Source organism: Salvia hispanica, chromosome 2 (genome assembly GCF_023119035.1).
Source record: "Salvia hispanica cultivar TCC Black 2014 chromosome 2, UniMelb_Shisp_WGS_1.0, whole genome shotgun sequence".
NCBI lineage: Eukaryota > Viridiplantae > Streptophyta > Magnoliopsida > Lamiales > Lamiaceae > Salvia > Salvia hispanica.
This window is the reverse complement of record NC_062966.1, coordinates 38973180-39000679: the sequence shown is the minus strand read 5'-3', so window position 1 is coordinate 39000679 and position 27500 is coordinate 38973180. Positions and strand designations below refer to the sequence as shown.

General features: G+C 37.5%; 6 protein-coding genes across 6 annotated transcripts; all 6 read left to right on the top strand.

Moving 5' to 3' along the window:
• The first annotated feature begins 2607 nt into the window (after positions 1–2607).
• Positions 2608–5227, top strand: LOC125204921. The gene is made up of 2 exons (XM_048103694.1): positions 2608–3857; positions 3955–5227. Exons 1-2 carry the CDS (start codon positions 2617–2619, stop codon positions 5120–5122), a joined length of 2409 nt encoding a protein of 802 aa, XP_047959651.1. The 5' UTR covers positions 2608–2616; the 3' UTR covers positions 5123–5227.
• A 1268-nt stretch (positions 5228–6495) lies between these two features.
• Positions 6496–7401, top strand: LOC125204023. Its single transcript, XM_048102562.1, has 2 exons — positions 6496–7210; positions 7294–7401. Exons 1-2 carry the CDS (start codon positions 6616–6618, stop codon positions 7311–7313), a joined length of 615 nt encoding a protein of 204 aa, XP_047958519.1. The 5' UTR covers positions 6496–6615; the 3' UTR covers positions 7314–7401.
• Positions 7402–10321: 2920 nt separating this feature from the next.
• LOC125207007 lies at positions 10322–12356 on the top strand. The gene is made up of 2 exons (XM_048106216.1): positions 10322–11112; positions 11183–12356. Exons 1-2 carry the CDS (start codon positions 10322–10324, stop codon positions 12354–12356), a joined length of 1965 nt encoding a protein of 654 aa, XP_047962173.1.
• A 2210-nt stretch (positions 12357–14566) lies between these two features.
• Positions 14567–16772, top strand: LOC125208163. Its single transcript, XM_048107739.1, has 2 exons — positions 14567–15351; positions 15458–16772. The coding sequence occupies exons 1-2, from the start codon at positions 14591–14593 to the stop codon at positions 16605–16607; spliced, it is 1911 nt and encodes a 636-aa protein (XP_047963696.1). The 5' UTR covers positions 14567–14590; the 3' UTR covers positions 16608–16772.
• Positions 16773–17855: 1083 nt separating this feature from the next.
• LOC125208339 lies at positions 17856–19938 on the top strand. The gene is made up of 2 exons (XM_048107928.1): positions 17856–18604; positions 18693–19938. Exons 1-2 carry the CDS (start codon positions 18165–18167, stop codon positions 19825–19827), a joined length of 1575 nt encoding a protein of 524 aa, XP_047963885.1. The 5' UTR covers positions 17856–18164; the 3' UTR covers positions 19828–19938.
• A 5363-nt stretch (positions 19939–25301) lies between these two features.
• LOC125208240 lies at positions 25302–27351 on the top strand. The gene is made up of 2 exons (XM_048107822.1): positions 25302–26097; positions 26179–27351. The coding sequence occupies exons 1-2, from the start codon at positions 25334–25336 to the stop codon at positions 27338–27340; spliced, it is 1926 nt and encodes a 641-aa protein (XP_047963779.1). The 5' UTR covers positions 25302–25333; the 3' UTR covers positions 27341–27351.
• Positions 27352–27500: the final 149 nt, after the last annotated feature.

Below are 27500 nucleotides of genomic sequence, written 5' to 3'. Positions count from 1 at the left end.
TTTCCATTTTATTTTTATATTTATGCTTTTTTTATTTAATTAAGAATTACTGAGTTAGTAGATAGTGGATCTCACTTTTATATGGAGTATTAGTTTTATAATCTATTTGAGTGAAATAATTTAGTTTAATGATAGATCTGCTTACCTAAAATGGAGAAAAATAAATAAGATTTTAAATAGCGAACATCTCGAAATACCAATTGAACATTTTTTTTTTGTGATGGAGGGAGTAGTATATCATTTCTTATACATTAAATATCAGAAAAAAAAACCCATAAAATTAATGTAAAGTGAAATTTAATTTTCCTATTTTGTCCCCAATATGTTAAAAAACCCATAAAATTAATGTAAAGTGAAATTTAATTTTCCTATTTTGTCCCCAATATGTATTTAGTCTAAGGACTAATATGTTATACTTTCATACTTACCTATTATTGTTATTATTATAAATTTGTATGCTTATTGAAATTGATCTTTTTATGTGTATTAATTGTTTAAATCTAATACACTTATGAGCATCACACATATCCTCTTACTAGTCATTGTAAAAGATCCATGAAATATTGTTGTCTTCATTCTCTAAGAAAAGCCTACTTTGAATAATTCGACCAAATGGATAAGGTTTTCTCTTGGTAGGATTTTATTTTATAACATAAACCACCCATGACTAAGTAGTGTGATGTGATTTCAAACAAAGTTTTGTGTATGATAGGAGAGTGGGAACGAGACATTGGAAGAACTTCAAGAACTAGTCGACGGGCTCTTTGAGAGTGACATCAATGCCCTTGTTGGCTCATCTCGGTCAAGTACACCCCCAACGCCCTCCTCATCATCTTCCTCAGCCTCAGGCAACGAGGCCTATGGCATATCCAGCAAATGGAACTCGAAGGAAGCTGAAGCTTCCCATTTTGAAGGGTTTTGCTTAGGGACAGGTGGAGGGTCGGGGAAACGTCCCAATGGAGAGAGCAGTCGGAAAAGGAGTGCAAGGTTAGGTCGGAGGTAGTTTCCGACCTAGCTCACTTATATATGTGGGCATCACTATATAAAGTCGGGTTACGACTTAAACAAGTCGGGTTGCAACCTATTTCAACCTCTAGATATTTAAGGAAGATTTAAATTCATAACAAAAATGATTTGATTAGATCTCTCTTGTAACATTGTTGCATTGGTTTTCTTGTATTTCCTCAAGTTTCAGTGTTGTTATTTTTGGGCTCACAAGTCAACATTTTAACTACAAGTTAGACCACTTTGTAAGTTCGTGATAAGTAGGATAAAAAAATCACGTAGAAAATCACATTAATTTAGTCGTGTCAAGTATGATTAAAAAAAATTCAAATATGTTAGTCGAATATATATGGCGTTTTACTTGGCATGAGAAACTAACAAAAGAAATGTAATGTTACGATGTTTTAGACCAATTCTAAAATTGGCGAAAATACCAAAATTCAACTAAAATTTACTCCATAATTTTAAAGACCAATATCCAAGTTGCGAACTTGTGCATTGATATATCAATTAGCACTCAAAGTTGAATCAAAAGTTATGAAAGCATAATTATGTTGGAAAAAGAAAAAAAAAAGAAAAAGAAAAAGAAAAAGAAAAGAAGATTGATTGAATGAGTAACTAGTTTGTTATTATTATGATTTGGAAACAAACATTCTCAGTCTCTATATATAGATAAACAGAGTGAAAGGAAATTAAAAGGAGGAAAAATGAGTGAGAATGGAAAGGAGATAGTAGTAGTTCAGTAGGAAATATCACTCGACCATAATCTTAATATCACTCGCAGTTGTTTCAGATTCTCAATTTCTTGCATAATCAAGTATATAATCAATATTAGTTACTTTTAATAGAAATTTTTTAAGAATATGGAATAGTTAATGAACTTCCAATTCTTAAAATGTGGACCACCATACCTAGGCCCAAGTAAATACCTACTTGTAAAATAATATATATGGGCTTTATATCGAAATACATGCTTATTTTCCCTTTCTTTGTTGGAGTTTGCAGTGTAATTGATAGCTCATGTATTTAGGTATAAATGATGTGCTATCTTATAGGAACATTATCCATTTGATGTACGTCTAGTTATATTTATTTTGTTTTATACGTTTAGTTTGATATCAATACATTATGAAATAATATTACAATGGGGTATAGCATAATCCTTTTAAAATTTTCCTCTAATGAATGTTATGGATTTATACCAAAAGCTAAAGAAGAAAGAGAAAGAAAAAAGAAAAGAAATTCTTTATTTTCCAAAGTTTTAAACATTATAAAAGTATAATTGTATTTGAAATGCAAAAGACAAAGGGCATAGAATCTTGTGCACATGCTAGACTAATTTTAAAGTTTAGGAAAATACCAAAATTTATAACATTAAAGACCAATATCTGAAAATGAAGATGTGAATAGTTATCACTCAAAGTTAAATCAAACGTTAAGAAAGAAAAAGAAAAAGACAAAGAAAAAGAAGATTGATTGAGTGAATTGCAAGTTTGTTATTTATGGGATTTGGTAACAAACAGTCTCTATATATAGAGAAATGTGTGATTTGTGTAGATAACCACACACAGAGAGAAGAGTGAAAGGAAACAAAAAAAAAAAGAGAGAAAAATGAGTGAGAAAGGAAAGGAGATGGTAGTATTTGAGAAGGAAATGAAAAAAGGAAAAATGAGGGAGAAAGGGAAGGGGATAGAGGGGGATGAGAGGGAGATGGTGGATCACTGGAGCCACGAGCATCCACTTACTTTGGTGGATACTCGCGAAAGAGAATACTGTTATGGTTGTGAATTGAGGTTTGGTAGCGGAGAGAAAGCTTATGGATGCAGCATGAAGGTATGCAGGTATGCAAAGCTATTACACGAAGAATGTGCAGCGATGGCGAGAGAGATACGGCATCCATTGCACCACCTTCACCCTCAGGCTCAGCACATCCTCATCCAACAGCACCAGCCCCACTTTGACATATGTGACATCTGTCAACAGACTATTCGGTCCATTGTCTACAGATGTAGCTTCCGTGGTTATGGTGATGAGCAAATGGCCAACATCGATATCATACAGCATCATCCAAGTCATCCCGACCATGAGTTGAAGTTGTTGCAGAGAAGGTCTATCTTTGAGTGCAATGCTTGCAACACCATACACAGCGGGAGTTGGTACATGTGCACCACAGATGGCTGTGGATATCGGATCCACCGGAGATGTGCTTCCTTGCCTCAAACTATCAAAAGGGAGGACCATCCTCACTCTCTTTTTCTCTCTTATCATGTCCCACTAGAGTATAGATATAGAGGTATCAGATATGAGTACAAATGTAATGTTTGCAGCACGAGTTTTCTACCCGAGTGTTGGATATATCATTGCCAAATCTGCATGTATATCGTCCACATCACGTGTGCCTTCAAGGAGCCACTATGCGGGTTCAACATACACCTGAGATGCGCACAAGGGGGTGGCGTGATTGATGATGAGGATCAAAGGCGCAGCGTCATTCATCATCCAAGCCATCCCGGCCATGAATTGAAGTTGTTGAGGAGAGAATGTTCCTTCAAGTGCGATGCTTGCAGAATCAAAGGGAGTTCGAGTTCATCCTACACATGCACCAATGATGATTGCCAGTATTGGATCCATGAAAAATGTGCTACTTTGCCTCAAAGCTTCAAAAGGGAAGACCACCATCACTCTCTCTCTTTATCATTTGAAGTCCCTTTTGAATATCTCAAATTCAACTACAAATGTGATGTGTGCAACACAATTTTGGTAGTCAATTATTGGATATATCATTGCCAAATCTGCAGATTTATTGTCCACGTCAAATGCGCCTTCAACAAGCCGCCTCCTCGCATCACTCTGTATGTTTTTCTTTTTTTTTTTACTTTTTAGTTCTACAACATCAATTCATTATTAGATCGTCCTTTTTCATAATTCCTATGTTTTCATGTCCAACAGTGATATTGGGAGAGTCATAATCCGTCTTCCCACAAGTGAGGTGGCTGAGGAGCTAATTACACCTTTTGTGATGAGAGAAAAAGGAACATTCATGCCTAATGATGATGGCGATGAGTCGGTGAATGTGAGATACTATAAGTTCATTCATCACCAACATCAACTCACTTTAGTCTCATCTGGCGATCGAAGCCAAGAAGAAGAAGAAGAAGAAGACGAGGAGAATTATGGAGTGAGATGGGAATTGATATGTGATGGGTGCATCACTCCTATATCATCATCATACTACTATATGAGTTGCGGTGAATGCAGATACAATCTGCACATAGCCTGCTTTAACTTACCACCTCAACTCTCCTCTCTCCCACCCCACCACCAACGTGATGATCACCACCTACTCCTCCAATCTTGTGACAAACTACTTCAACCTTGGAATCGGCAATATTGCAGTGTCTGTTACTATGATATAAATGGGTTGTTTTACGGTTGTGGAGAGTGTGGCTTCAAAGTAGATATCAAGTGCGCTTGTATGCCGTATACCATACTTCACGCAGCTCACCCGCAACATCTCCTCAATCATGTAGCTCGGGATGACCTATGGAGTGATCGTGACAACTCACTACGCTTGTTGTGTGCTAGTTGCGATGCGTATGCATTTTATTATGATTGTTACAGGTGCTGCAACAGCTCATGTGATTTCATTGTGCACCTTAGATGCGCTTTGCTGCCGGCATCAGTCAGCAGCCGTAGATGGGACAGCCGCCACCCGCTGCTGTTGATGTACGACGCCACTCTCAACCGTCCTGGAGATTTCTACTGCGATCAATGCGAAACACAAATGAATCCCAGGAGTTGGATGTATCGCTGCCGCGCCTGCGATGTATCCTTTCATCCTAAATGCTTTCCAACTACATCCGGAGGGTATAGAAACATCAAGTTGGGGCAGGAATGCCATGTGAATGCAGAAACCCATCCACACACTCTCACCTTTCAACTTCTCACCACAAAACGCCGCTGCGACATTTGCCGTTCCGATAAGTATGAACAGCAAGGATTTTACTGTGCATTATGCAACTTCTTCATTTGTCTCTACTGGTGCGGTAAAAATATGATCGCAAAAGGGGACTTGAAGGCAGTTGATTTAGAGAAATTATCTGTTTTAGATCATTAGTTCGTTCATTACTATGTATTCTTATGTTTGTGGTGTGTTATGTTTAATTCAATACAAGTACTACTATCGTACTATTTGTTTTACATTAAATATGAATGTGAAGGATTTTACTATGCATCATGCAACTTCCTCATTTGTCTAAACATGATAAAAATTATATGGGGAAATGAAAGCGCCGTCAATTGAAAGAATTTTTTTTCTTCCTCCTCTAATCTTATTATTATCGCATTAAGCTAGTTATCATTTGATTACACTTACATATGAAATATCAAGTATTTGCCTTTTATCTTCTTTATTTTTCTGCATTCAAAGCCTAAGCATTCAGATTGATCGACGAGGCTCAGTTTCCTCGCGACTTTCTCGATCGTCCTACTTGATAATGGATTAAACCCTTTTCGGCACTATTATTAGTTTTATTAGTTAAAAATAAAATTTACCATTGCTGGAGGCGTAGCCCCACCATAAAGGCATAAACATCGTGAATAACCGAATATATGTACTATGCTAATGTAGGCAAGTTAATATGCCCATCATACTGATGAAACGATGCAATGTATTTTCTATAACTCTCTTTTTCATTTGGAATTTATTATTTTTACATATGAATTAAGTTTTAGACCACATATTCCTTTATTTTGTTGGAGAAAAATGGTATTGTTATATCATCCACTAAATGTTTACTAACACAAGAGAATTACTATATATTTTTAATAAGTAGTTATAAAACTAGAACTATGCAACTATTTATCAAACTCATGGGCTCAATATCGAATAGTTAATGGACTTCCAGTTTTAAAGTATGGGCCCAAGTAAATACCCACTTGTAAAATCACAAATTTGGGCTTTGAAGATAGTTTTCATTCATGCAATTGTTAGAATTTAATGTACAAAGATCATTATTATGCTGTAACCAACACTTTATACTAGTACTATATTGAAACGTTTTGGAAAAGATAACTATAGATATGAGAAAAGCAAAAGACAAAGAGAAAGAATAAATAATTAAAGGAGATTCTGTGTTTAGGAGATAGCTGTCTCTATGAAATGTGGGGCAATGCTATAATTTGTGCATTGATATACTAGTATCAATAGTCATCACTGAAAGCTAAATCAAACGTTATGAAAATATAATTATGTTGGAAAAGGAAAAGGAAAAAAGAAAAAAAAGATTGATTGAATGAATTACTCCACTTTGTTAGACATGGGAATAAGAAAGTCTTTATATATAGAATAATTGTATGTTTTGGTAGACAGCCACACACATAGAGACAGATTGAGAAGGCAAAATGAATGAGAGAGGAAAAGGGATAGAGAGGGAGGAGAGGGAGATGTTTGAGCATTGGAGCCACGAGCATCCACTTTGTTTGGTGGAAACTCGTGGAGGAGAATACTGTTATGGTTGTGAAGATCGGTTTAGCAGCGGAGAGCAAGCTTATGGATGCAGCATCTGGGGTTGTAACTACTCAAAGTTATTACACGAAGAATGTGCAACGATGGCGAGAGTGATACGACATCCATCGCACCACCCTCAACACATACTCGTTCAACAACACAATCGGTATAAATCTCGCTGTGAAAGGATTATTTGGACCATTGGTTACAACTGTACATGCCTAATATGTAAGTTCAATATGCACTTGAGATGCTCGCAAATTTGTGGCGTGATCAATGCAGAAGCAGACGATGGAGTTGAGCAAATATGCGACATTATACGCCATCCAAGTCATCCGGACCACGACATGAAGTTGTTGAGAAGAAGGTGTTCCTTCAAGTGCGATGCCTGTGGAACCACGCGCAAGGGGAGTTCCTACACATGCACCGCAGATGCTTGCCAGTATTGGATCCATGAGAGATGTGCTTCTTTGCCTCAAAGCTTGGAAAGACAAGACCATCATCACCCTCTTTCTCTCTCTTTTCATGTCCCACTTGAGTATATCAGATTTGACTACAGATGTGATGTATGCAGCAGAATTCTGCTGCCCAAAAGTTGGATATATCATTGTCGAATTTGTAGATATATTGTCCACATCAAGTGTGCCTTCAACAAGCCGCCTCCTCGCATCATTGAGAATGTGCTACTGCTAGCCAGTATCGTTCATGTCATTGCTTATTAGATTATCCGATCCTTCCTTTTTTCTTAACGATATTGATCTGTTTTTTATGTTCACCAGAAATATCGGAAAAGACGTGATCCATCTTCCAACAAATGAGGTGGCCGAGGAGCTAATTACACCTTTTGTGATTAGACAAACCGGAGGAGGAGGTGGAACATTGATGCTGCCCATCATCATACAACCTAGTGATGATGATGGTGAGTTGGTGAATGTGAAATATATGTTCATCCATCACCAACATCTACTCACTTTAGTCTCATCTGGCGATCGAAGCCAAGAAGAAAAAGAAGAAGAAGAAGATGACGAGGAGAATTATGGAAAGAGATCAGAATTGATATGTGATGGGTGCATCACTCCTATATCATCGTCATCATCATACTACTATATGAGTTGCGGTGAATGCAAATACAATCTCCACGTGGCCTGCTTTCACTTGCCACCTCAACCCTCCTCGCTTTCACCACATCACCTCAACCAAAATGGTGATGATCACCGCCTACTCCTCCAATCTTGTGACAAACTTCAACCTTGGAAGCACGCATATTGCAACGTCTGTTGGTGTACTATGAATGGGCTGTTTACAGCTGTACAGAGTGCAAGTTCAAAGTAGATATCAAGTGCGCTTGTATGCCGGATACCATACACCACGCAGCTCACCCGCATGATCTCCTCAACCATGTGACTGAGTCCGATTTGCTCAGTGACATCAACGCACAACGATTCTTGTCGCGCGCGGCTGGTTGTGACGAAGGCATAGAAGAGTATGATTGTTACAGGTGCTGCAGCAGCCCATGTGATTTCATTGTGCATGTTGGATGTGCTGTGCTGCCAGCATCTGTCAACAGCCGCAGATGGGACAGGCACCACCGGCTGCTGTTGACGTACGATGCCACTCTCAACCGTCCTGGCGATTTCTACTGCAATCAATGTGAAACACACATGAATCCCAGGATCTGGATGTATCACTGCCGCAACTGCGATATATCCTTCCATCCATATTGCTTTCCAATTACATCTGGCGATTATAGAAACATCAAGATGGGGCAGGATTATCATGTGAATGCAGAAACTCACTCACACCCTCTCACCTTTCAACTTCTCACCACTAAACGCCGTTGCGACCTTTGTGGTCGGGATAGACGTCTAAGGTATGGGTTTTATTGTGCATCTTGCAAATTTTTTATTTGTTTCTACCAATGCGGTGAATACATGATCGAAAACGGGGACATGAGGGCTGTCGATTGAGACAAATTAACTGTTTTAGATCATTTTTGTTCACTACTCGCTCCAAAACGATGATACATGTCATGTTGTTTACCTCTTTTCTCTTTTATACTTGTATCTAATACTCCCTCTGTCCATAAAATATAGAGCACAATTACCATTTTTGGCCGTCGACAAAAAATAGAGCACATTCATTTATGGAAAGTTTTCAACAAATAATAACCCTACACATCATTCCACTAACACAACTTCTCACTTACTTTTTCTTCCTCTCTCTTACTTTTTTCCCTTCTCTCTTACTTTACCAATTCTACATTAAAACCCGTGCCATATACAAATTGCTCTATTTTTTATGGACGGAGGGAGTATATTCAACATGTAATTATTTCATTTGTTTGAAATGGCTAAATATAATTCCGTTGAAATTACTACTCTCTTCGTCCCAATTAAGTGTTCACCTTCTTTTCAACATAGGTTTCAAGAAGTGTAAATGAAAATGACTAAAAAAAAGTTATCGAAATATGAATATCACTTTTATAGGAGTAATTAGTTTATAAACAACTGTGATTGAAACGCGTTAGTGGAATATGAGGTCTACTTATGTTGCACATATTTTTATGGGACAGAGGGAGTATTATATATCAATAGCCGTCACTCAAAGTTAAATTAAACGTCATGAAAATATAATGATATTGGAAAAGCGAAAGAAAAAGGACAAAGAGAAAGAAAAAGAATTGTTGAGTGAAATAACTTACTATTACTTTTATACATTCTGTTTGTGCTCTTGAAAAAGAGAAATCCTCAAAACATAATCACATGAATCGATAAAAAAGTATTGTTACACATAATAAAATTAGACCCATCACAAAAAAGATAATTACATGAAAAAGATAAAGGCAATGCCAAAGAAAAAGGAGATTTATTTGAGTGAAATGCTTTGATTGTTTTGAAACATTATTGTTTGCTGAGGTTGGAAGTTTTGTTGTATGATTCAAAATGTTTGAAAGACGAGACAGTTTATAAGTTTTTTTTTCAAAGTCAGTCATCACTCAAAGTTAAATTAAACGATATATAAATATAATTATTATTGGAAAAGCTAAAGCCAGACAAGGACAATTAGGAAAGGGACTGTTTGGGTGAATTATATATTATTGCATGCATGATCATTATACTCTAAACTGTTTGAAAATGGTAAAAAACAGTCTTCCTTCAAATATGTCTGTCTAGACTGAAGAAATATGTGGTCGTCGATTGAGATAAATTATCTGTTTCATATCATTGATTCAGTAAACTGTCAAGAATGATGATATAAATGTCCTTTACCTCTTTCATCTTGTAAAAGTATTTTTTATTCAATGCGATTTGGTTCTTCTCTGAAAATCAAGGAAAATGGAACAAGCACTTGCATGCTAGAAGAAATTGTGCATGGATATTGTAAAGTCTCAATTAGTATTATATCACTAGTTATGACTTAAAGTTAAATTAAACATAATAAGATTATATAATTATATTGGAAAATCAAAAGACAATAGAGCAAAGAGAAAGAAAAAGAAGATTGATGGCCTTCTCAAAATTATTACACAAAAGTATTGTATCATTAATAGATGTCAGTCAAAGTTAGTTATGAAAATATAATAAAATTGGAAAAGCAAAAGACAAAAGAGAAAGAAGATTGTTTGACTGAATTAATATATTACTTTAATGGAGTACATACTTTTGGTGAGATTGGAAGGATTGTATGATCCTCTTGCATTTGAAAATGTTTGAAAGAGGAGTAGTATAAATAGTGTTTATATGTATGTTCTAGACACCCACACACAGATAGTGAGATAGATATTGAGAAGGAAAAAAAAAAAGGAGAATGAGTGGGAGAGGAAAGCAGATAGAGGAAGAGGAGGGGAATGAGAGAGAGATGCTCCATCATTGGAGCCACGAGCATCCACTTACTTTGGTGAAAACTCGTGAAAAAGTATACTGTTATGGGTGTGAAGAGCTATTTAGTGTTGGAGACCAAGCTTATGGATGCATCACTAAGTGGTGTAACTACTCAAATTTATTGCACGAAGAATGTGCAGCGATTGCGAGAGAGATACGCCATCCATCGCACCACCCTCAACACATACTCATCCAACACCACGAATGGGAATTAGGGAGGTGCCGTATATGTCAAAGGCTAATTTGGAGCATTGGTTACAGATGCTCAGTATGTGATTTCCAGATGCACCTGAGATGCGCACAAGGTGGTGGCATGGTCGATGCAACGGGCGATGATGATGATGATAAAAGGCACAACATCATACATCATCCAAGTCATCCCGATCATGAATTGAAGTTGTTGAGGAGAAGGTGTCCATTCAAGTGCGATGCTTGCGGCACCACACGCAAAGATAGTTCATACACATGCACCAATGATGCTTGTGAATATTGGATCCATGAGAAATGTGCTTCATTGCCTCAAAGCTTCAAAAGGGAAGATCACCATCACTCCCTCTCTTTATCCTTTCGCGTCCCTTTTGAATATCTCGATTTCAACTACAAATGTGATGTGTGCAACAAATATTTGCTACCCAACTATTGGATATATCATTGTCAAATCTGCAGATTTATTGTCCACGTCAAGTGCGTTTTCAACAAGCAGTCTCCCGTCACTGAGTATGCTTTATTTCTATGTCATTACTTACTACATTATCCTTGTGTTATCTTAATTATGCATGTTCAACAGATATATTGGGAAAGACATTATTCATCTTCCAGCAAATGAGGTAGCCGAGGAACTAATAACACCGTTTGTGATGGGGCAAACTGGAGGAGGAGGAGGAACATTGATTCCACCCATCATCATCCCTGCTGCTGCTGTTGATGAGTTGATGAAGGTGAAGTATAAGTTCCTTCATCACCAACATCAACTCACTTTAGTCTCATCTGGCGAGCGAAGTCAAGAAGAAGAAGAAGAAGAAGAAGAAGAAGAAGAAGACGAGGAGAACTATGGAGTGAGATCGGAATTCATATGTGATGGGTGCATCACTCCTATATCATCATATTACTATATGAGTTGCAGTGAATGCAAATACAATCTTCACTTGGCGTGCTTTCACTTGCCACCTCAACTCTCCTCACATCCACTCCACCAACATGATGATCACCAGCTTGTCCTCCGATCTTGTCACAAACATCAACCTTGGAATTGCCAATATTGCAGTGTGTGTGAGTATGAAACTAATGGGCTGTTTTATAGTTGCATAGCGTGCGACTTCAAAGTCGATATCCAATGCGGTTGTATGCCGGATACCATACACCACGCAGCTCACCCGCGACATCTCCTCAAGCATGTGACTTATTCGGTTCTACGCAGAAATATTAACCCACGGCGCGTGTCGTGTGCTGCTGGTTGTGACGACAGCATAACCTATTACGATTGTTACAGGTGCAGCAACAACTCATGTGATTTCATAGTGCACGTCAAATGCGCTTTGCTGCCTGTGTCGGTCAGCAGCCGTAGATGGGATGAGCACCACACGTTGCTTTTGACGTACGATGCAACTCTCAACCGTCCTGGAGATTTCTACTGCGACCAATGCGAAACACAAATGCATCCCAGGAGTTGGATGTATCACTGCCGCCCCTGCGATATATCCTTCCATCCTAAATGCTTTCCAACTACATCCGGCTACTATAGAAACAGGAAGTTGGGGCAGGAATATCACGTGAATGACGCAGTTCACCAACACCCTCTCACCTTTCAACTCCTCACCACCAAACTATGCTGCGACAGTTGTGGTGAGAAAGTGCATGGAGAGGAAGGATTTTACTGTGCATTATGCAACTTCTTCATTTGTCGCAGATACAGATGCGGTGAAAAAATGATCGAAAATGGTGACATGAAGGCTGTTGATTGATTGAGAGAAAATAATCTGTTTCATATCATTCGTTTAGTACTATGCCTAGAATGATGATGCATATATATATGTTGTTTCCTCTTACATTGTTATACCCTTGCTGTATGTGTGTGTGTTTTTTTAGTTCAATATTTCATTCAGCACCAAAAAGAAACATGTCTTAATTACGTGTATAAGTCATGATTTCCGTCCGTGATTGACCTCTAGCCTCGAATATTAACTACTCTATCACTAAATTAATATACACACGCTAAAACTGTAGTAGCATTGAAAGTGTTGTACATGAAGATCAGAAGACAAACTGAAAAACATGAATTTGTTGTGATTAACGTTCTTAGGAGTGGTTTTTGAACATGGGTTTTTCTAATTTTCTTGATGTTAAAATGAAAGTATGATATTTCCTCAGTTTGATGATAAAAATGGGATCTTTTTGGTGATGAATATTGAAGAACTGAAAAACATGGTTTTAAACTGTTTTTCAACAAGAAAGATCACATTTTTAAGAATTTGTGAATTCGAATTCAAATGTTTGAATTCTTTGGTCTTAAGAGAATACCCAAATTTTTAGATCACATGTCATTTTTTGTGGATTTCCTTTTGTGTTAATGTGTTGGTGAGTAGTTTCTATTCGTTGTTTTAACTCAAACAAAACTTGCTTCATCATTTTGTCAAATTTCTTGATTTTCTTGAAAATTTTGCAAGTGGACTTACCATATGATGTTGTTGGAAAAAAGTGCTTTCAGTTCAGACACCAACAAGACGTTTCTTCCGGTCTCTTTTACTTTACTAATTATGCATTAATTCGCGTGTCATTCCAAATGTCTTTATTTTGTTGGGACGGAGGGAGTATAATTATATTGGAAAAGTAAAAGACAATGGACAAAGAGAAAGAAAAAGAATTGTTGATCGTGAAATAACTTGTTACTTTGATACAATATTCGGTTTGTGTTCTTAACAAAGAGAAATCCTCAAAGCATAATCTGTAATGATTGAGAACATATATTCAATCACATGAATCGAGAAAAAAGTTATTGTTCAAGATGGTAAAATTAGACCCATCACAAAAAAAGATAATTACATGAAAAAGACAAATTAAGGCAATGCCAAAGAAAAAAGAGATTTCTTTGATTGAAATGCTTTGGTTTTGTTAAACTCTATTCTTGCTGAGGTTGGAAGTTTTGTATGATTCAAAATGTTTGAAAGATGCGATAGTTTATCATCTTTTTTTCGAAATTAGTCATCACTCAAAGTTAAATTAAACGTTATATGAATATAAGTATTATTGGAAAAGCAAAAGACAAGGACAAAGAGGAAAGAGGATTGTTTGAGTGAGATAAATTAAAATCCATTCACGATTATGTATTCCAACCGTTTTAGTAACAAAGAGTCTTCATATAATTAATCTGTAAAAGAGATAAATTATCTTGTTTCAGATCATTGATTCGGTAATCTGTAAGAATATATGATGATACAAATGTATTTTTAATCCAATACAGTTTGGTTCTTCTCTGAAAATCAAGGAAAATGAAACAAGCACATGCATATGTTAAAAGATATTGTCCATGGATGTACAATTTAGTACTATCATTAGTTAACTTATCACTCAAATTAAATTAAACTATTAATTATATGGGAAAAGCAAAAGACAAAGAAGAAAGAGCAAAGAGAAAGAAAAAGAAGATTGTTGAGTGATTAATATGTTAGTATATATACTTTGATATATACTTTGATATATACTTTGCTGACACAGGAAATCTTGTGATACTCTATTATATTCCAAAAGAGAAAACATTAAAGCACAAATCATAACAAGTGAGAATATATATTTATTCACACAAAAAGAAAGAATTATTAACTCATCTACAAACGGTAATTACATGAAAAAGAGAAAGACAATGCCGAAGCAAAAGGAGATTCTTTGAGTGATGAACCTTCTCAAAATTATTACACAAAAGTATTTGATACATGTCAGTCAAAGTTAAACCTAAACTGTTATGAAAATATAATCAAATTATAAAGCAAAAGACAAAAGAAAAAGAAGATTGTTTGATTGAATTACTCATTTATTACTTTAATGGAGTAGATACTTTTGGTGAGATTGGAAGGATTGTATGATTCTTGCATTTCAAAATGTTTGAAAGAGGAGTAGTATAAATAGTGTTTATATGTATGGTCTAGACACCCACACACAATTAGTGAGATACATATTGAGAAGGAAAAAAAAAGGAAAGAGAATGAGTGAGAAAGGAAAGGAGATGATTGATCATTGGAGCCACGAGCATCCACTTACTCTGGTGGAAATTCGTGAAAGAGATTACTGTTATGGGTGTGAAGAGCTGTTTGGTATCGGAGAGCAAGCTTATGGATGCAGCACCGAGGGATGTAACTACGCAAGATTATTACACGAAGAATGTGCAGCGATTGCGAGGGAGATACGCCATCCATCGCACCACCCTCAACACATACTCATCCAACGCCACGAACCGGAATTAGGGACGTGTCGTATATGTGAAAGGACAATTTGGAGCATTGGTTACAGATGCTCAGTATGTGGTTTCCAGATGCACCTGAGATGCGCACAAGGTGGTGGCATGGTCGATACAACGGGCGATGATGATGATGAGAAAAGGCGCAGCATCATACGTCATCCAAGTCATCCCGACCATGAATTGAAGTTGTTGCGGAGAAGATGTCCATTCAAGTGCGATGCTTGTGGCACCACACGCAAAGATAGTTCCTACACATGCACCAATGATTCTTGTGAATATTTGATCCATGAGAAATGTGCTTCCTTGCCTCAAAGCTTCAAAAGGGAAGACCACCATCACTCCCTCTCTTTATCCTTTCGCGTCCCTTTTGAATATCTTAATTTCAACTACAAATGTGATGTGTGCAACACATATTTGCTGCCCAACTATTGGATATATCATTGTCAACTCTGCAGATTTATTGTCCACGTCAAGTGCATTTTCAACAAGCAGCCTCGCATCACTGAGTATGATTTATTAGTTTCTATGTTATTATTTACTCCTATTAGATATATTATCCTTGTGTTATCTTAATTATTGTCATGTGTTTTTTTTTTTTTTTTTGTTTACCAGAAACATTGGGAAAGACATGATTCATCTTCCAACAAATGAAGTGGCCGAGGAACTAGTTACACCGTTTGTGATGAGACAAATAGGAGGAGAAACATTGATACCACCCATCATCATCCTTGCTGCTGCTGTTGATGAGTTGATGAAGGTGAAATATGAGTTCATTATTCACCAACATCAACTCGCTTTAGTCTCATCTGGTGATCGAAGCCAAGAAGAAGAAGAAGAAGACGAGGAGAATTATGGAGTGAGATCAGAATTGATATGTGATGGGTGCATCACTCCTATATCATCATACTACTATATGAGTTGCAGTGAATGCAAATACAATCTTCACTTGGCTTGCTTTCACTTGCCACCTCAACTCTCCTCACTTCCACTCCACCAACATGATGATCACCAGCTTGTCCTCCAATCTTTGGACAAACACCAACCTTGGAAGAGGGAAGAGTGCAGTGTGTGTGAGTATGATACGAATGGGCTGTTTTACACTTGCACAGCGTGCGGCTTCACAGTCGATATCCAATGTGCTTGTATGCCGGATACCATACACCACGCAGCTCACCCTCGGCATCTCCTCAAGCATGTGACTCAGTCGGTTCTACGCAAGGATATCAACCGACGGCGCTTGTGGTGTGCTGCTGGTTGTGGCTATGACATAGAGGATTATGATTGTTACAGGTGTTGCAGCAGCAGCCCATGTGATTTCATTGTGCACGTCAGATGCGCTTTGCTACCTGCGTCAGTCAGCAGCAGTAGATGGGACAGGCACCACCCGCTGCTGCTGACGTACAACGCCACTCTCAACCGTCCTGGCGATTTCTACTGCGACCAATGCGAAACACGAATGAATCCCAGAAGTTGGATGTATTACTGCCGCGCCTGCGATATATCCTTCCATCCTAAATGCTTTATAATTACATCCGGAGAGTATAGAAACAGTAAGTTGGGGCAGGAATATCATGTGAATGCCGCAATTCATCCACACCCTCTCATCTTTCAACTTCTCACAACAAAACGCCGCTGCGACATTTGCCGTTACAATGAGAATGAACACCAAGGATTTTACTGTGCATTATGCAACTTCTTCATTTGTCTCTACAGCTGCGGTACAAATATGATCAAAAATGGGAACATGAAGGCTGTCGATTGAGAGAAATTATCATACTACTATCTAGGATTTTGTTACTTAACGTCCTCTATTAAAACCTTTGTATTTCCCATTTTCACTAATTTTGTTCTAGCGTAATTAAATAGAGTTGTTTTATTTCTTTTTAATTAATCATGTTTGTAACAGTCGTGTATTTGGTGTTACCTCCTCCCAATTAGTAGTAGTACATAATTTTAATATTTCATCAACTTTTGGGCTACCATGTCTAGGTAGGCCCAAGTATATAAAAACTTGTCAAATCACGAATTTGGGCTTTATTTTCATGCCATAATATGGAAGTCCATTAATCAGTTACTCTTAATTACATCAATTTTATCTCCAACCTTGAGGACTAATTAAGATTCATTTAATTTCTATTCTTTTGTTGGAGTTTGATGTATCATTGCTATGGATATGGCAACTATATATAATGGGGTATAACAGATTAATTTTCCTAACTCCCCACTAATAATATTCATGTTGGGCTTTGAAGCTAGTTTTAATTCTTGCAATTGTTAGAATTTAATGTACCAAGATCATTGTGCTGTAATCAACACTTTATTTTGAAATCTTTGGAAAAGATAACTATATAGTATATGAGAAAAGCAAAAGACAAAGAGAAGGAACAAAAGAGATTCTTTAAGGAAGGTATTTTTGAAATGGAGAGGAAGGTTTTGGGTGGGGCAAGAAATGTAGGTCCACAATTTTATTACATGAAGAAGAATGTGTAGAAATGACTTATTTGTAATTGGCATTATACTATATATAATTAAGAAGATTATGTGATCGATGGTAGTTGTCTTGTCGTGTATAAACACACCAATGAAATACAATTTGGTTCTTCTCGAAATTAACAAAAACGAACATGCTAGAATTTAAGCAATATTTACACTCAAAGTTACATTAAACGCTTTGAAAATATAGATAAAGAGAAAGAAAAAGAAAAAGGAAAAGAAAAATGAAAAGGAAAAGGAAAAGGAAAAGAAGATTGATTGAATGAATTACTTTGTTAGTAGTATGATTCACACTTGCTGACATTGGAAGTGTTGTATGATTTGATAGAAAAAAAAACAGTGTTTATATATAGTTAAATGTGTGTTTTGCTAGACAGCCACACACAGAGACAGAGTGAGATAGTTGAGAAGGAAATTGGAAAAGAAAAAAATGAGTGAGAAGGAAATAAAAAAAGGAAAAATGAGTGAGAAAGGAAAGGAGGGGGAGGGGAAGGGGGAGGGGGATGAGAGAGAGATGTTTGAGCATTGGAGCCACGAGCATCCACTCAGTTTGGTGGAAGCTTGTGGGGGAGAATACTGCTATGGTTGTGACGATCGGTTTAGCAGCGGAGAGCAAGCTTATGGATGCAGCATCGGTGGGTGTAACTACTCAAACTTATTACACGAAGAATGTGCAACAACGGCAAGAAAGATACGACATCCATCGCACCACCCTCAACACATACTCGTTCAACAACACGAACCGGATTTAAATCGTTGTTCTACCTGTGAAAGGTATATTTGGAGCATTGGTTACAAATGTACATGCTCTGAATGTAAGTTCGAGATGCACTTGAGATGCTCGCAAAGTGATGGGCTGATCAATGCAGTAGCAGACGATGACGTTGAGCAAATCCGCGACATTATACGCCATCCAAGTCATCCGGACCACGACATGAAGTTGTTGAGAAGAAGGTGTTCATTCAAGTGCGATGCTTGTGGCACCACAGGCGCCAAAGGGAGTTCCTCCTACACATGCACCGCAGATGCTTGCCAGTATTGGATCCATGAGAGATGTGCTTCTTTGCCTCAAAGCTTGAAAAGGGAAGACCATCATCACCCTCTTTCTCTCTCTTTTCATGTCCCACTTGAATATATCATATTTGACTACAAATGTGATGTATGCAGCAAAATTCTGCTGCCCAAAAATTGGTTATATCATTGTCAAATTTGTAGATATATTGTCCACATCAAGTGTGCCTTCGACAAGCCGCCTCGCATCATTGAGTATGTGCTAGCCAATATCGTTCATGTTATTACTTATTAGATTAGCCTTCCTTTATCTTAATTATTCATGTGTATTTATGTCCAACAGGAATATAGGGAAAGACATTATTCATCTTCCAGCGAATGAGGTGGCCGGGGAACTAATTACACCGTTTGTGATGAGACAAAGAGGAGGAGAAACATTGATACCACCCATCATCATCCCTGCTACTGCTGCTGATGAGTTGATGAAGGTGAAATATAAGTTCATTCATCACCAATATCAGCTCACTTTACTGTCATCTGGCAATCGAAGCCAAGAAGAAGAAGAAGAAGATGAGGAGAATTATGGAGTGAGATCGGAATTGATATGTGATGGGTGCATCACTCCTATATCTTCATCTTCAAACTACTATATGAGCTGCGGTGAATGCAGATACAATCTTCACCTGGCTTGCTATCACTTGCCACCTCAACTCTCCTCACATCCACTCCACCAACATGATGATCACCAGCTAGTCCTCCAATCTTTGGACAAACACCAACCTTGGACGAGGAAAGAGTGCAGTGTTTGCGAGTATGAAACTAATGGGCTGTTTTACACCTGTACAAAGTGCAGCTTCAAAGTAGATATCCAATGCGCTTGTATGCCGGATACCATACACCACGCAGCTCACCCGCGACATCTCCTCAAGCATGTGACTCAGTCCGATCTAAGCAGAGATATCAACCGACGACACTTGTGGTGTGCTGCTGGTTGTGATGACGGCATAACCTATTACGATTGTTACAGGTGCAGCAACAACTCATGTGATTTCATAGTGCACGTCAGATGCGCTTTGCTGCCTGTGTCGGTCAGCAGCCGTAGATGGGACGAGCACCACCCGCTGCTGCTGACGTACAACGCCACTCTCAACCGTCCTGGTGATTTCTACTGCGACCAATGTGAGACACAGATGAATCCCAGGAGCTGGATGTATCGCTGCCACGCCTGTGATATATCCTTCCATCCTAAATGCTTTATAACTACATCCGGCAGATATAGAAACTGGAAGTTGGGGCAGAAATATGTGAATGACGCAGTTCACCAACACCCTCTCACCTTTCAACTTCTCACCACAAAACGCCGCTGCGACAATTGTGGTTGGGATAAATATGAACGGCAAGGATTCTACTGTGCATTATGCAACTTCTTCATTTGTTACTACTTCTGCAGTAGAGGATTGATTAAAAATGTTGATTGAGAGAAATTATCATACTTTGTCTAGAATTACTCAATTCTCCCTCTTTCTACTCGTATTTGTATGTTATTATTATCATGACTTATTGTTATAAATTTGTATACTTTTCAAATTGATCTTTTTTATGTTTATTAATCATTTAAATCTAGTACATTATGAGCATCACACCATTTGGCGACTAATAGGATTTAGGAACATGGAGTAGTGTTTAGGTAACGTTAATTTATTATGACATCTCCTACTGATTCAACGTTAATATTCTCGGTGATGACATCCACACCCACTCACCTTTCAACTTCTCACCACAAAATACCGCTGCAACATTTGTCGTTGCAATGATTATGAAAATCAAGGATTTTACTGTGCATTATGCAACTTCTTCATTTGTCTCTACGACTGCCGGTAGCGAAATGATCAAAAATTGGGACATGAAGGACGTCGATTGAGAGAAATTATCGTACTACTATCTAGGATTTTGTTACTAACGTCCTCTGTTAAAACCTTTGTATTTCCCATTTTCACTAATTTTGTTCTAGCGTAATGATACGAGACATCAATGTCATATCTTTTATTTAGTTATCTTTTGATTCATAGTATCTTCCATATATTTGTTTCTTATTCAATAAGTTAGGGTAGTAGTATGTTACGAGGGTTTTCTTCTTAAGCAATCGGTTCTCCGGGTAGAGCACAAAAACAAGAAATTTGATTAATCCGGCGCGGTGATCTCCGGAAGAAGTGCTGAACGCGAGATTTGATCTCGTTGGCAGCGATAAATAATTAGAGTTTCTTGATACTCAAGCCAATGGGCTAAACTTATGATTTCATTCATTGCCCATAAAATGATATAATCTCTCCTAATTCTCCACCCCCACTTTTCAACTTGTGTTAGTAGTAACTTTTCTAAATTCTTATCAAATGGGCTTTATATAAGGGCGGAATACATGCTTATTTTCCCTTTCTATGTTGGAATTTGATGTATAATTGATAGCTCATGTATATAGGAATAAATGATATGCTATCTTATATGAACACTATCCATTTGATGTACGTATAGTGATATTTATTTTGTTTTATATGTTTAGTTTGATTTCAATACATTATAAGAAATAATATTGCAACGGGGTATAGCATAATCTTTTTAAATTTTCCTCCAATGAATGTTATGGATTTATACCAAAAGTTATCCCTTAAAATGTTGAGAAAACCGGGCAAATTTTTCTCTCAAATAGTGAAATGAACCGATTCAGTAATTTTAGAGTTAATCCAATGGGGTCTACCTCGATAAAATTACTTCCCCAAATAAATTATCTGGAAAGACTGGTGAGGACACTGTCCTCTCTTAGTTACCAGACTCCAAACAGAATTTATCAGTCGGTGTACAAAACACTACTACAAAACCCGCAAATAATATTGAATACAATATCACAGCAGAAAAGCAAACCCAGAAATAAATGCGGAACAAAATAAACAATAAAGAAAGAACACACCCGAAACTTTGATAACGAAGTTCGGCCAAATTGCCTATGTCTCCGAGCACCCTCTGCAGAGCCCGCTTATATTTAAATGGAGAAGAGATTACAAATTTGGTATGTTTTACAAAATGGGAGGAGTGCTCCTTTTATAGGCAGCCATTCCCCCAAAGTTCTAATAACCCACCGATGTGGGATATGAAATACTCCCTCCGTCCCACATTTATAGTAACATTTAGTTATGGCACGAGTTTTAAGGAATTGGTGGAGTGTGTAATTAATGAAGTGAGAGGTGAAGTGTGTAATAAATGAAATGAGATAGTGGAGTGAGATGATGGAGTGTGTAATAAATGAAGTGAGTTGGTTGAAGGTGGATCCCTCTTTGACTTTTTGATTTTTTATTTTTGTTTTGATTTATTTTAATATAGATAATGACATTTGGGTGTAATTTTAGTGAATAATGAGGTAAAATTTTATGTGCAAATATGGTAAATTCTAAATGTTACTCCAAATGTGAGACGAACTTTTATGGCAAAATGTTACTACAGATTTGGGACGGAGGGAGTATTTGACAAAAGTCAAATATTGTAGGCAATATTCAACAAATCTCCACCTTGGCAAAATTTCAAATCCCACCGAACACAAATCTTCTCCACCCAAACAAATGACCCGCGGTGCTTTCATACTGGCGCAGTCAAGCGCCAGCTCCAATTCGCAGAATATTAACCAAGTCCAAACAATGTTCAAACTTGGCTCTCGTCACCACCTTGGTCAACATATCTGCAGGATTCTCCAAATGTTGATGAGTTGATGAAGTTGAAGTATAAGTTCCTTCATCACCAACATCAACTCTCTTTAGTCTCATCTGGCGAGTGAAGCCAAGAAGAAGAAGAAGAACAAGATGAGGAGAACTATGGAGTGAGATCAGAATTGATATGTGATGGGTGCATCACTTCTATATCATCAAGTAGCTATATGAGTTGCAGTGAATGCAAATACAATCTTCACTTGGCTTGCTTTCACTTGCCACCTCAACTCTCCTCATTTCCACTCCATCAACATAATGATAATCAGCTTGTCCTCCAATCTGGTGACAAACTTCAACCTTGGAAGTACCAATATTGCAGTGTGTGTAAGTGTGAAACTAATGGGCTGTTTTATAGTTGCATAGCGTGCGACTTCAAAGTCGATATCCAATGCAGATGTATGCCGGATACCTTACACCACGCAGCTCACCCGCGACATCTCCTCAAGCATGTCACTCAGTTGGATGTACGCTGGGATATCAACCGACGGCGCTTGTGGTGTGCTGCTGGTTGTGACGCCCACATAACCTATTACGATTGTTACAGGTGCAGCAACAACTCATGTGATTTCATAGTGCACGTCAGATGCGCTTTGCTTCCTGTGTCGGTCAGCAGCCGTAGATGGGACGAGCACCACCCGCTGCTGCTGACGTACAATGCCACTCTCAACCGTCCTGGTGATTTCTACTGTGATCAATGTGAAACATGAATGAATCCCAGGAGATGGATGTATCACTGCCGTCCCTGCGATCTATCCTTCCATCCGAAATGCTTTCCAACTACATCCGGCATTTTTCGAAACATGAAGTTTGGGCAGGAATATGTTGTGAATGCAGAAACCCATCCACACCCTCTCACCTATCAACTTCTCACAACAAAACGCCGCTGCGACAATTGTGATCGGGATAGACATGAAGATGTAGGATTTTACTGTGCATTATGCAACTTCTTCATTTGTTTCTCCTATGACTGCGGTAGAGAAATGATCGAAAATGGTGACATGAAGGCCGTTAATTGATAGAGAGAAAATCATCTGTTTCAGATCATTCGTTTAGTACTATATATGTCTAGAATGATGATCACATGCATATGTTGTTTACCTCTTTTTTCCTCTTGCTTTGCTATAACCTTAGCTTGCTGTATGTGTGTGTGTTTTTAATTACGTGTATAAGTCATGATGTTATCCTCATTTCCATTCCGTCAGTGATTGAGTCCCTATAAAAAAAACACCTCTCATTTGACCTCTAGCCTCGAATATTAACTACTCTATCACTAAATTAATATACACACGCTAAAATTGTAGTAGCATTGAAAGTGTTGTACATGAAGATCAGAAGACAAACTGAAAAACATGAATTTGTTGTGATTAACGTTCTTAGGAGTGGTTTTTGAACATGGGTTTTTCTAATTTTCTTGATGTTAAAATGAAAGTTTGATATTTCCTCAGTTTGATGATAAAAATGGGATCTTTTTGGTGATGAATATTGAAGAACTGAAAAACATGGTTTTAAACTGTTTTTCAACAAGAAAGATCACATTTTTAAGAATTTGTGAATTCGAATTCAAATGTTTGAATTCTTTGGTCTTAAGAGAATACCCAAATTTTTAGATCACATGTCATTTTTTGTGGATTTCCTTTTGTGTTAATGTGTTGGTGAGTAGTTTCTATTCGTTGTTTTAACTCAAACAAAACTTGCTTCATCATTTTGTCAAATTTCTTGATTTTCTTGAAAATTTTGCAAGTGGACTTACCATATGATGTTGTTGGAAAAAAGTGCTTTCAGTTCAGACACCAACAAGACGTTTCTTCCGGTCTCTTTTACTTTACTAATTATGCATTAATTCGCGTGTCATTCCAAATGTCTTTATTTTGTTGGGACGGAGGGAGTATAATTATATTGGAAAAGTAAAAGACAATGGACAAAGAGAAAGAAAAAGAATTGTTGATCGTGAAATAACTTGTTACTTTGATACAATATTCGGTTTGTGTTCTTAACAAAGAGAAATCCTCAAAGCATAATCTGTAATGATTGAGAACATATATTCAATCACATGAATCGAGAAAAAAGTTATTGTTCAAGATGGTAAAATTAGACCCATCACAAAAAAAGATAATTACATGAAAAAGACAAATTAAGGCAATGCCAAAGAAAAAAGAGATTTCTTTGATTGAAATGCCTTGGTTTTGTTAAACTCTATTCTTGCCGAGGTTGGAAGTTTTGTATGATTAAAAATGTTTGAAAGAAACGATAGTTTATCAGATTTTTTTGGAAATTAGTCATCACTCAAAGTTAAATTAAACGTTATATGAATATAAGTATTATTGGAAAAGCAAAAGACAAGGACAAAGAGGAAAGAGGATTGTGTGAGTGAAATAAATAAAATTCCATGCATGATTCCAAACTTCTTAGTAACAAAGAGTCTTCATATAATTAAGTCTGTCAAAGAGATAAATTATCTGTTTCATATCATTGATATACAAATGTTGCTCAGCATTATTTTTAATTCAATTCAATTTGGTTCTTCTCTGAAAATTAAGGAAATATGTTAGAAGAAATTGTGCATGGATAATGGATGTACAATTTAGTATTACTATCATTAGTTATTACAATAAACATTATAATTATATGGGAAAAGCAAAGCACAAAGAAGAAAGAGCAAAGAGAAAGAAAAAGAAAAAGAAGATTGTTGAGTGATTAATATGCTAGTACTTTGATATATACTTTGCCGACATAGGAAATCTTGGAATACTACATTATATTCCAAAAGAGAAATCATCAAAGCAAAAAACATAATAATTGAGAATATATATTTATTCACACAAAAAGAAAGAATTATTCACCCATCAACGAATGGTACTTACATGAAAAAGAGAGAGACAATGCCAAAGCAAAAGGAGATTCTTTGAGTGATGAACCTTCTCAAAATTATTACACAAAAGTATTTGATACATGTCAGTCAAAGTTAAACCCAAACTGTTATGAAAATATAATAAAATTATAAAGCAAAAGACTAAAGAGAAAGAAGATTGTTTGATTGAATTACTCATTTATTACTTTAATGGAGTGCATACTTTTGGTGAGATTGGAAGGATTGTATGATTCTTGCATTTGAAAATGTTTGAAATTAAGAGTAATAGTATAAATAGTGTTTATATGTATGGTCTTGACACCCACACACAAAAAATAGTGAGATAGAGATATTGAGAAGGGGAAAAAAAAAGGAAAAAGGAGAATGAGTGAGAAAGGAGGGGAGATGATTGATCATTGGAGCCACGAGCATCCACTTACTTTGGTGGAAACTCGTGAAAAAGTATACTGTTATGGGTGTGAAGAGCTGTTTGGTATCGGAGAGCAAGCTTACGGATGCAGCACTGAGGGATGTGACTACGCAAGATTACTACACGAAGAATGTGCAGCGATTGCTAGAGAGATACGCCATCCATCGCACCACCCTCAACACATACTCATCCAACACCACGAACCGGAATGCAGGGTGTGTCATATATGTCGAAGGACTATTTGGAGCATTGGTTACAAATGCTCCAAATGTAATTTCCAGATGCACCTGAGATGCGCACAAGGTGGTGGCATGGCCGATGCAACAGGCGATGGTGATGATGATAATAAAAGTCGCAACATCATACATCATCCAAGTCATCCTGGCCATGAATTGAAGTTGTTGAGGAGAAGATGTTCTTTCAAGTGCGATGCTTGCTGCACCACACGCAAAGGGAGCTCCTACACATGCACCACAGATGATTGTCAGTATTGCATCCATGAGAGATGTGCTTCCTTGCCTCAGAGCTTCAAAAGGGAAGATCATCATCACTCTCTCTCTTTATCCTTTCGCGTCCCTTTCGAATATCTCAATTTCAACTACAAATGTGATGTGTGCAACACATATTTGCTACCCAATTATTGGATATATCATTGCCAAATCTGCAGATTTATTGTCCACGTCAAGTGCGTTTTCAACAACCAGCCCCGCATCACTCTGTATGTTTTTATTTCTATGTCATTACTTATTACATTATCCTTATGTTATATTAATTATTCATGTGTATTTATGTCCAACAGGAATATAGGGAAAGACATTATTCATCTTCCAGCGAATGAGGCTGAGGAACTAATTACACCGTTTGTGATGAGGCAAAGAGGAGGAGAAGGAGGAACATTCATTCCACTTCCACCCATCATCATCATCCCTGCTGCTGCTGCTGTTGATGAGTTGTTGAAGGTGAAATATAAGTTCATTCATCACCAACATCAACTCACTTTAGTCTCATCTGGCGATCGAAGCCAAGAAGAAGAAGAAGACGAGGAAAATTATGGAATGAGATCAGAATTGATATGTGATGGGTGCATCACTCCTATATCATCAAACTACTATATGAGTTGCAGTGAATGCAAATACAATCTTCACTTGGCTTGCTTTCACTTGCCATCTCAACTCTCCTCACATCCACTCCACCAACGTGATGATCACCAGCTTATCCTCCAATCTTGTGACAAACATCAACCTTGGGAGAGCCAATATTGCAATGTCTGCGAGTATTATACTAATGGGTTGTTTTATAGATGCAAAGCGTGCTACTTCAAAGTCGATATCCAATGTGCTTGTATGGCGGATACCATACACCATGCAGCTCACCCGCGACATCTCCTCAAGCATGTGACCACGTCGGATCTAGGCAGAGATATCAACCGACTGCGCTTGTCGTGTGCTGCTGGTTGTGACTATTTCATAGACGTTTATGATTGTTACAGGTGCTGCAATAGTTCATGTGATTTCATTGTGCACGTCAGATGCGCTTTGCTGCCTGTGTCGGTCAGCAGCCGTAGATGGGACGAGCACCACCCACTGTTGCTGACGTACGACGCCACTCTCAACCGTCCTGGCGATTTTTACTGCGATCAATGTGAAAAACAAATGAATCCCAGGACTTGGATGTATCACTGCCGCCCCTGCGATATATCCTTTCATCCAAAATGCTTTAAAACTACATCCGGCAGATATAGAAACATCAAGTTGGGGCAGGAATATCACGTGAATGGCGCAGTTCACCAACACCCTCTCACCTATCAACTCCTCACTACAAAACTCCGTTGCGACAGTTGTGGTGAGAATATGCATGAAGAGGAAGGATTTTACTGTTCATTATGCAACTTCTTCATTTGTCGGGGATACAGATGCCGTAAAAAAATGATCCAAAATGGGAAATTGAAGGCCGTTGATTGATTGACAGAAAATCATCTGTTTCAGATCATTCGTGTAGTACTATGTCTAGACTGATGATGCATATATATATAGGGTAGTGATAGAATGCAAACTTATATATTGTACAAACTCAAAACACCTCAATACAGCTTCAACACTGTTTCAATACAACACAGTGTAA

Bases quoted from the DNA above. Each gene is read 5' to 3' on its own strand.
- LOC125204921 (XM_048103694.1), top strand. From the start codon at position 2,617: ATGAGTGAGAAAGGAAAGGAGATGGTAGTATTTGAGAAGGAAATGAAA. The intron at 3,858-3,954 runs GTATGTTTTTCT...CATGTCCAACAG, and splicing joins CCGCCTCCTCGCATCACTCT to TGATATTGGGAGAGTCATAA.
- LOC125204023 (XM_048102562.1), top strand. From the start codon at position 6,616: ATGGCGAGAGTGATACGACATCCATCGCACCACCCTCAACACATACTC. The intron at 7,211-7,293 runs GTATCGTTCATG...TATGTTCACCAG, and splicing joins GAATGTGCTACTGCTAGCCA to AAATATCGGAAAAGACGTGA.
- LOC125207007 (XM_048106216.1), top strand. From the start codon at position 10,322: ATGAGTGGGAGAGGAAAGCAGATAGAGGAAGAGGAGGGGAATGAGAGA. The intron at 11,113-11,182 runs GTATGCTTTATT...CATGTTCAACAG, and splicing joins AAGCAGTCTCCCGTCACTGA to ATATATTGGGAAAGACATTA.
- LOC125208163 (XM_048107739.1), top strand. From the start codon at position 14,591: ATGAGTGAGAAAGGAAAGGAGATGATTGATCATTGGAGCCACGAGCAT. The intron at 15,352-15,457 runs GTATGATTTATT...TTTGTTTACCAG, and splicing joins AAGCAGCCTCGCATCACTGA to AAACATTGGGAAAGACATGA.
- LOC125208339 (XM_048107928.1), top strand. From the start codon at position 18,165: ATGCACTTGAGATGCTCGCAAAGTGATGGGCTGATCAATGCAGTAGCA. The intron at 18,605-18,692 runs GTATGTGCTAGC...TATGTCCAACAG, and splicing joins AAGCCGCCTCGCATCATTGA to GAATATAGGGAAAGACATTA.
- LOC125208240 (XM_048107822.1), top strand. From the start codon at position 25,334: ATGAGTGAGAAAGGAGGGGAGATGATTGATCATTGGAGCCACGAGCAT. The intron at 26,098-26,178 runs GTATGTTTTTAT...TATGTCCAACAG, and splicing joins AACCAGCCCCGCATCACTCT to GAATATAGGGAAAGACATTA.